This window comes from Salvia hispanica, chromosome 6 (genome assembly GCF_029641045.1).
Source record: "Salvia hispanica isolate PSC_SH4W2 chromosome 6, Shi_PSC_v1, whole genome shotgun sequence".
Classification (NCBI taxonomy): Eukaryota; Viridiplantae; Streptophyta; class Magnoliopsida; order Lamiales; family Lamiaceae; genus Salvia; species Salvia hispanica.
The window spans coordinates 15,620,556-15,630,413 of NC_142697.1; the positions used below are offsets into that span (position 1 = coordinate 15,620,556).

Genomic DNA, 9,858 nt, shown 5'->3' on the forward strand with positions numbered 1-9,858 from the left:
GACTTTCTCCGTACTTCAACTCTGCCGGCAGAATGCCCTTTCCAGCCGACGATGTGTATCGGCCCCAGTTCGACACCCCCGGATCAACCCCAGGCGACCAAGAATCTCAGGCCGCGACACTGAGCGCGGAGGACTTCGAGGTGGAAGAAACGCCCACCGAGCCGCCTTCTAGGAGCGGGAGGGGGAAGGCGCCGGCGTCGTCGGCTGCGACTGATACGGGTTCCGATGAGAGGCCGAAGCGGGTAAGGACTACTTACACTCTGCAAGAGTCCGAGCTGATAGCCGACTGCTGGGCGGACACGTCACAGGACGCGGAGCGCAGCAACTACCAGACTGAGATCATATTCTGGGAGCGGATTGCCGCGAAGTACAGGAGCCACAAGACTGCCTCAATGAAGGACCATGGCAGCGAGGCGATCCGTCGGCATTGGGAGCGCCTCATGAGGGACTGCGGGCACTTCAACGGTATTTATTCTAACTTGATGACTCACATGACGAGTGGCCAGAACGAGCACATGGTCCGAGATGAGGCCATCCGGATGTATAGTAGCCAGTACTTGTCGACGAAGGGCTTCAAGTATTGGAACATCTACGATAAGCTGAAGGATCTCCCCAAATTCCGGACGGGAATGCACGACGCGCTGCACGGGAAATCGGTGCGCTCGCGACTTAGCGTTTCGGAGAGCGAGGGGAGCGCGGCCCACATCGACTTGAGTGGGGATGGTCCGCACGAGCGCCCGGAGGGAGTGAAGAAGGCGAAGGGGAGGCGGAAGGGGAAGGGCGCAACGTCGGAAGTCGCGTCGGAATCCGTCATCGACTTAGAAAAAGCCACTTATTCGAGCAATGTCGCCAATCTGACCCAGATGTACACGCTGTACTTCACCGGCGGCGGGACCCCTGAAGAAAAGGCGGCCCTCTGGAAATGCATCCAACACCTGCAGAGTACGCTGGGGCTCGATCCCGACGCCCCTCCGGCCCCTCCGTCTTAGATTTTTTTTTTTTAAATCTTTGTTTATTTGCGTTTTTTATTTGTAGTTTTTTTTTTCTCGTTGTATTATATTTTCCAATGATTAATACAACGATGAATTGTTCATTATTAGTCTATTTATTAAATACATTTGTAGGGAAAATTAAATAATATAAAAAATAATGATGTAAAAATGAAATGTTGAGTTAGGGAGAAATAAGGGAGAAATAAGGGAGAAACCAATGTAGCACTTGGCTAAAAACTGGGGATAAATTTTGGTGCTGATGTGGCGCTGATGTGGCAGGAGTTAGGGAGAAATAAGGGAGTTTTTAGGGAACTCCATTGGGAGTGCTCTTAGGGTTCAAATATATAAAAATAAATACTTCATTTGTCCCATTAGAAATGAAATGTTTTTCTTTTTAGTCAGTCCCATTAAAAATTAAACGTTTCTAAAAATGGTAACAATACTCTCTCTACTTTATCTTCTCTCTTACTTTACACTCTTTTCACTAACTCACAAAACAACACTACATAAAATCTCGTGCCAAAAAGCAAATGTTGTATATTTAATGGGACGGGGGGAGTACTTTAGAGCTTTAACTTGGATTATAATGATAGATTTTATAATCTTGATGTTAAAATTGGAGGTTGAATTGCTGATAACAGAGTTAGATTTCAAACTTGAAATATTCACCCATTCCATATTTCCAAGTATACAATATGAAACTTCATCATTGAGAGGCAGTGATTGATTGATAGTTTTAACTTTTAAGCAATAAAGGAAGGTTATATAGTTCACACACAGAAGATGACGAAAAGTACACACAGTGAGTGTGTGAAAAACACTCAACCAAACAATGGTCCCTCCCTCACTCATACAATCTTCTACCATACCATGTGTTGGACGAAATGACAATGAGATAATGGAAATAGAAGAAGAATAATGGTAAAGGAAAGGTCCAAGTGTATGAACAAATTTAAAGGAATTTTGATTCATAAATATAAAAGGCCAATTCTATCCCACACCTATTTGTCGTCTTTAAATTTTACTCCATTTTCGCATTCACACTGTCAAACATTGCCAACGAATGCCACACAATGGAATTGACCATAGATACTTGAAGCTATTTTTTGCGAGAATGAATAAACGGAAGAGTGTATTTTTCAAACTAATTAGCATAATTTGAAAATGATGTGGCCGCATCACAATTACACAACACTATACTACACTTTCAATGCGTAACAAATTGCAATATTCATACTTGCATTTAATTCGAGTTTTCTCGTCAGAAAATTTATAAGAATATTACGTGTGAGAATGAAATAATCGAACGTGGATCCCTGCTGTTTTGCCAAAAAATGACACTAATCGTCAATACTCTTAATTGTTAAAGATTGAAATAAAATTAAATGTTGAGTGAATAAGCATAATTAGATTTGCACGGAAGACTCGCTGCTCAGAAAATGAGAGTGTAGTGTGGACACATTAAATGAAAGCATGCATTTTGGTTCCCATCACCCAACGGCCAACAATAATAAAACAATTTTTAATTACAAATTTTATATTAATATAGGGAGTATTCAATTTCTCTTTCTTTTTTTTTTATTTAACACATCAAATAATACTACGTTTATCCAAAAGCCTTGGTAATCAGAGTAGGTCTGTGTTTATTTTCCAGGCTGGGTCGTGGTTTGCAACTTTGTTCAAATTTACCCTGTGGTCGATGATTCGCCTTTATTTTGTGCAATATAATTTACTCGTATACTCCATAACATTAATTATTTCAATAGATATAATTGGGATATAATTTATAGGTGCATGATTATGGAACATATTTTCAAAAATTGCCCCTCTATTTCAATTTTTTTTTTATGTTAATTATTACTACCATTTAGGGAGACGGTGTCAATTACTACATGCTACACTAATTAAGTCAATTAATAATTTACTATACTTAAGTAAGTTAAGTTCTGTAGTTTAAATAATTCAGCTTTTTTTAAAAAATATCTTGATCTTTTTTAGATACTTTGAATATAAACTTATTTTTTGAAAGGGTAGTACATATGTGTATGATCTCAAAACATTTTTGGCTCTGTTATTTAGAGAATGCGCGCGTATAATTAAATCCATTTTATGAAAGACCAACTAAATAGTTTTAGTAACCGACGAATGTAAGAATTTTTATCAAATTCACACAGTTAGATAAATTATGTTCTTAATTAAATTACAAAAGCTTATCAAATTGTGTTATTTGAGAGTATGTCAAAATTCTTATTCAACTATAAACAACATCCAACAAACTTGGTACGTAATTGAAAAAAATTGTTAATGAGTGAAAAAGGAAGAATGAATCAAGTTTACAGAAAGTGGGTAGAGTCAATACCCGAACCAGCAGCATTGTGCCGCACCACCACGGTTCGTTCTTGACTCATCCCCTCAATCACACAATCGAACAACTCACTAATACAACACGTTAAAATGTAGTACTACTCTCAAAAGAAAAGCGAAAAATTGAAATCATCAGCTCTCGCATTGGAGGGCGGCCTTGATCTTTTGAACGGTGCACGTGATTAGGTTATTCACCGTTTCCACCGACTCCACCGTCAGCTTTGCCGTCGGGAGGCTGTTCACTAAAATCTGGAACGCCACCGTCAGCAGCGACCCGCTTACACCATCGGGTACGATCGCGAATCCCGACGGCAGCAGCGCCACGTATGCCGAATCTCCGCCGTTCATCACCACGTGCATCGCTGGGATGTCCACCGGCGCGTACACCACAAGCGAACCCGCCGCGTCGATGCACGTTTCCTGCACTATCAGCATACTGCTCTGGTTCGTGTTCACCGCCTGCCAACAACATACGTCATTGTAAAAAGTTCATGTCACTGTCAACGCATAAATTCACAATTCCAAGATTCACAAGTCAAATATAAATATTTTGACTTTTACTCGATCATAATAACTAGATGCTGAAAAATAGGACAAATTGTCCCACCTAATCATACCCTTTTCTATAAAACACAGTCCTGATTCGCCATGATCTCATGGGTACATGCGTCATTTTACCTATTTCGGGCTCTCTATTATTTTCACCTACGCATTATGCATACAACAAACACATTGGACCACTACATGAAATGTGTTTTGTCCTACTACTTAAATCGATTAATAAAAAAAACAGGACTTACACTAGCACGTAGCAGCGAGACACAATTGCCATGGTCTTGGCCCTTGGCAATGTGAGCCATCTCCTGCATGGGCCCACCGTTGGAGAGTATATCCCACTCGCTCCTCAGTTGCTCATCGCGGAGGAAGTCGAACAGCCTCTGAGGAGACACGGGCAGCCACACGGAGGTGGCCGCGCTGAGCACGATCCCGGGTGGCTCCCCAGGGTCGTCAATGCTCTTGCGGGTCATGACCTGCACGTCCTCGTCCACGTTCTCCGTCTGCAGCTTGTTCCACTTATGCACCGACGACGCGCACACGCCAGCGCAGAAGTTGTTGGTCATGCGCTGGGCCAGCTTCAGCATGCTCCGCCTGCCGCCTGCCGTGATCGCAGCTGCATGCCACAGAGATCAACTCATTTGAAACATATTTTTATATAAAAATGCATGCATAATTACAAAGATATGGAGGGGCGTCTACATGAATGATCCCGGGCGGGCACTGTGGAGGACATGAGGATGGCGAGGCACTCGCACTGGCGTTGGAGGGTGGCAACCCACCGTTGGGCACCGAAGCCCATGCCGGAGCTGACCAGTGGCCGGTAGAGCTGGTGGACAACGCTCTCATCATACTCGATATGCTCCACCCATGTGACCTAGTATATGTCAAAGTTCAAGGCTCCATGTTCAAAACAAAATGTAACCCCACAAAATAATTTTTTGCTTGCAAGTATAATAATTAGAGACAAATAGGAGTAGTTACTAGTATAGTAGTATTAGTTACTCCCTATAGTCCCCATTAAATTTCTCATATTTGACCGGTGTGGATTTAAAAAATTGTTTGACTTTGTGAAGAAAAACGGGTAGAAAATATTTAGTGAAATGTGGACATACTACTATTAGTTTCATAATAAATTGGGGTTTAGATTATTGGACTATAGGTCTAGATTAGATGCTACGTGTCACATGCAAACAAGAATATGAGTGTTGAAATTTGACTAAATAGTGGCCATGTAGAAAAATGAAGACATGATGAGGCTGGAACCGAGTAATATATAGTCTTATCGTATCTAATAATATTAGTATTATTATTAATAATAATATACAGTAGTTAAAAGATGGCGGGGATCGAGACAGCATCTGAAATCGTAATTAGAAACATCAAATGCTTAGTTTTATTCTACCAACCTTTGATCACACGCATTTACTGCTAAAATCATAAGAAAATTAATGTGTCCCAAGGCGCAAAAAGAGGCTTCCATCCATTATTTTAAGCACCCTCGACTGCCTCATACTATTAGTCTCACGAGAAGCATCTTGTCTACCATTATTTTATCACACTTTAGGAAGGTTCCTTATCGAATTCAAGTCATTACATTTTCTACACTCTTAAACAAACAAACAAATAAGCTTAGATTCTTCAACAATTCACACACAATGTGTGTGTAGGTGGTGGTGTTGGTTGAATGTATTGAAGTAAGTTGCTCCAAGCCTCCAACAAATATCACACATTATGCACCAACTCTTGAGAGACTCAATAAATGTGCAAGATTTAATTTTAAAACAAGCACGGAGTTATGTAAATTGCAATAAGTGACAAGGAGCAAAATAATGGGGGAGAGAGCAAAAAAAGTGGAGTACTATTCACCTTGGAATAGCCATTAGGCATATCTTGCACCAAGCAGCCAGAGGGGAGCCTCCGGCAGCTGGGGAACGCGTGAGCCTCCCGGATGTTGTCGACTGACACGTCCACGACAGCCCAAACGCCCTCCGCATGCTGCTTGCAGAACCGGAGGAAGTTCACCTCCCTCACCGGCACCAACGGCGACAGAACTTGAAGTGCAGCATTCATCTAAACAACATACATAGTTTTACATATATAAGGCCTAATGTGGATTTGATTAATTAAATAAATGACGTGTGATTGATTTTATGTAGTTATCAATTACCAGTTGAAGTGCACCATTCCTTGTTCCACCCACGCCACTAGAGATGACTTGTGTAGTTGAGGTTCTTGCAATTAAACAAGGAAACATCTCGGCCCATTTGTTCTGTCAAAAAACACACAAAATGAAATCAAACCAAGGCTCAATCAGATTGATCAAGATTCAATTTTTATTTGACTCACAGAGTCCATCAATGTCTCAACGAGAGCTAAGCTGTTGATGATGACCATCCCGATCTCCCGAGAGGCCTCGGTGACGAAGCCGCTGGGCTTCATGCCGATGCAGGGAGAGGAAGCTCTCAAGTACTCTTCTTGATTCAACATCTCTCTCCCACCATCCAATCCCCTAATCCAAAGCGGCTCCTCACTTTGAGCCATCTTCACCAACTCATCCATTGCTGCCAACGCCAGCTCCAAGTACATGGACTTCTCCACCGGATTCACGGGCTTGGGCAGCGGGCTGGGGATGACCCCGAGGTCCAAGGTGGAGTTGGGCATGGGGCGGCCAAGGAACTTCCCGGCGAGGGCGCAGACGCGGTCGAGCTCGTCCTTGAGGCGGGCATTCTCGATCCTGATGTGCTGCTCCTCCAGGGAAACATCGCCGATCACGGCGGGGCCGCCGCAGCTGGTGCACATGGGGTTGCGCATCGCCTCCCTAATCGACATGTTTTCTGCTCGGAGCTTGTCGTTTTCTTGCCGGAGAATCGAGTTCTCGTGCCGCTCGAGTTGCGTCTGCAATGAGCGCATTGGCCTCAAATTCTCTTCTCCCTCAAAAAAAGCAAAAAAACACAGACACACAGTGAGATGACTACCTTCATCTGGGTTCTTCGATTTTGGAACCAGAACTTGACCTGTTTGATATCGAGAGAGAGGCGTTTGCTAAGCTCCAATCTTTGCTTTTCGTCAGGGTGAGGGCACTCCTTGAACAGTCTAAAAACAAGGAATCATCAAAACCAAATCCAAAAAAAAAGAAAAAAAAAAAAAAAAAAAAAGGAAACGTACGACTCGAGCTGTTGGATTTGTTGAGGAGTGTGTCGGTGGTATCTCTTCTTCCTCAGCGGTTTGTCGGCGGCGTCTTGATCATCACCAGATGCGTCGCTGCCAGATCTGCTCTCGGGCTCTTCGTCTCTGCTCCTTCTCCCACCAACATTGTTCGCAATCTCTCCTTGCCCCTCCATGCTCGTCTGCTGCCATCACCACATAAGCATAAGCATGCTAGAGAAAGAGAGAGATAAATAGAGAGGTTACAACTTACTAGGGCTAGAGAGAGGCCGGGAGAGTTGAACATGGGCTTGGCAGAGAGAGACTGAGTGAGGATTGCGCCGCCGGGCATGTTGTTGTTATTACTAAAAGCAACAATTCTTGCCCCGCCGCCACTACAAGAATTGTTATCGAGAAAATCCCCAAAATTCATTAAATCAAAATCCCTCTTTTGATTTGTTTCAAGAAATAGTATAAAATGTTTTGCAGAAAGTCGGAGAAAAAGAAGAAAGAAAAGAGGTAGAAGAGACACAAGGCCACAAATCCAAATGTCTCTTGCTGCCTCTCTGTGTGGTGTTCTTAGTGAGAGAAAGAAAGAGAAAGAAGGCAAGCCAAGAAAAACTCTTGTGTTTTTGCTGCTTTGCTCTTCCTTCTCTATCCCTCTCTCTCCTCCCCTATATCTCGCTTAATAAAAACTCGATCTTTTTCGAATGTGAAGACGAATAATCAATAGAAATTGGGGAAGAAAGAAAAATAAACACGTTGACAGGAAAACCTATAGTTTTCACAAGGAGCTTTTCTTGGTGTTCAAAGTTATCTCAATATCTGCATGCTTGACTTGAAAAAAGCTCCAACAAAAGCAAGAGATGGAGAGAGAGAAATAGTGAGAAAAGGGCTCAAAAAGGCTTTTGTATTTTTGGGGTCAGAAAGATAGAGTAGCTGGGAAGAAAATAACAAGAGATGGCAATCAGAGAAAGGAAGCGAAGTTAATATCCCAATTCTATGTGGATGCTTTGATGCCCACATATATATATACGCGCAGAAGTGGTAGGCCCTTCACCATTTAGACCATCCACGGAGGTTTGAAAATCGGCGTCCGTCCTTCGTGCCAGCGGCACGAACGAGCTCATCTACCACTGCAAGCTTTCCGTTCATGCTAGCGGTACAGCGCTGCTCTTAGCTAAGAGCACGTCCGTGCTGCTGAGCACCCTTATGTGGCGCTTTCTGATTGGCCAATGACTTAGCCGTTGGCATATTCAATTTTTTTAAAAAAATTCAAAATTAATTCGTTTTCTACTCACTTTTAATTTATTTTTTAATTTTTTCCCACAAAATTCACATTTTCATCTATAAATACCCTCACTTCAACACAAAAAAAATCACATTCTCATCTATTCTATCATCTACATTCTCTCATTTTTTTCTCATATTCTCTCATCTAAATTTCCACCACATTACACAATGTCCGGCTCCGGCGATCACCCCTCCGGCAATCGCGGTTGAAACCACGATTGGTTCAACTCCGACTCATTCCCTAGTCCGGAAACGCAATTTACGGCCCCTCCTCAAATCCAAGGTTCGCAAGTTACGGGTTGCTACCGCCCTTACCCGGTGGACGACGAAAATGCCTCCGGGTTCGGGTGGGTGGACACCCGAACCCGGATCAAGAGGGAGCAGCAGCTCTACTTCTATTCCTACTTCTATTCCTACTTCTACTCCTCCTACTCGTGGCACCCACAACCCGTACAAACCGGGTGAGATGATGGCGATGTTCAAAGCCTACTTGGCAGTCTCCGAAGATCCGGACGTTGGCACGAACCAAACCGGGAAAACATATTGGTGGCGCATCACTTGGCTTTACAATGAAACCTAGCCGGGGGGAACCATCTATCACAATGATAGTATGGTGCGTAATTGCATCTTTAGATGCAACAACGCAATTGGTATGTTCCAGGGGTACTTCCAACAGGAAGAGCGGGCGGCGGGGAGCGGCAAGAGCAAGCTCGACATCATTAGTGCCGTCTTAGCGACCTACCAAAGCTTGGAGTTCAAAGCGTTCAAGTACCTCGCTTGTTGGTAAGAGGGGCGCCTTCATCCGAAGTATAGGGGCGGCGTAGTAGCATCCTCCTCCAGCTCCTCTAGCAAACGGTCGAGGTCGATAGCCCTATCCGACGGCACCTCCGATGATGTGGCTACCCAGCTTGCCGGAACTAACTTGGGTAGCCCCGACGCTGGCCCGAGCAGTTCCCGCCGGCCGCAAGGAAGGAAGAATGCGACGGCCGCCCGCCGTCGCGTCCCGACTCCATCCGCCCCCGCCCCCGCCCCCGCCCCCGCTCCCTTCTCCTCCACCCTCGAACAACTCGTTGTGGGCCCTCTTGGGTCAACTCTATATGAACGATACGTTGAAAATGACTCCGGAGCAACTTGCAACACATGAGCAAATGATCCGGGGTCTCCCGGGGTCTCAAGAGAACATTGGGGATAGATGACTAGTCTTCCACCGGGGTATTTTTTAGTCTTTAATTATGTAATTTTTAATTTGTAGGATTTTTATTATGAATTTTTTTATTTTATGGGATTTTAATTATGTATTTTTATTTTTTAGGATTTTAATTATGTAATTTTTATTTTTTAATATATTTTTATAATGTAGAAATGTTTTAGTAATTGAAGTATTTAAATTGAATAATAGAATGGTAGGATCATTGAGCTTGTCCTTGCGGAAGAGCACGGATATAGGTGTTGTGCTCTTAGTTAGGGACAAGAAGTAATAGTGAGTCCGGATCCACTTCCACGCTCT

The 9,858-nt window shown here is 43.4% G+C and overlaps 1 protein-coding gene across 2 annotated transcripts; it reads right to left on the bottom strand.

Annotated features, from left to right (window-relative positions):
* Positions 1 to 3,277: 3,277 nt before the first annotated feature.
* Positions 3,278 to 8,051, bottom strand: LOC125207582 (homeobox-leucine zipper protein ANTHOCYANINLESS 2-like). Of its 2 annotated transcripts, none has more exons than XM_048106983.2 (9): positions 7,333 to 8,051; positions 7,080 to 7,261; positions 6,890 to 7,007; positions 6,261 to 6,809; positions 6,082 to 6,183; positions 5,781 to 5,984; positions 4,614 to 4,788; positions 4,157 to 4,527; positions 3,278 to 3,815 (listed from the first exon to the last, which is right to left on the bottom strand). In XM_048106983.2, the coding sequence occupies exons 1-9, from the start codon at positions 7,489 to 7,491 to the stop codon at positions 3,489 to 3,491; spliced, it is 2,187 nt and encodes a 728-aa protein (XP_047962940.1). In that variant the 5' UTR covers positions 7,492 to 8,051; the 3' UTR covers positions 3,278 to 3,488. The 2 variants fall into 2 exon arrangements, with proteins under 2 accessions (XP_047962940.1, XP_047962939.1); XM_048106982.2 differs by having other exon boundaries at positions 7,080 to 7,264.
* Positions 8,052 to 9,858: the final 1,807 nt, after the last annotated feature.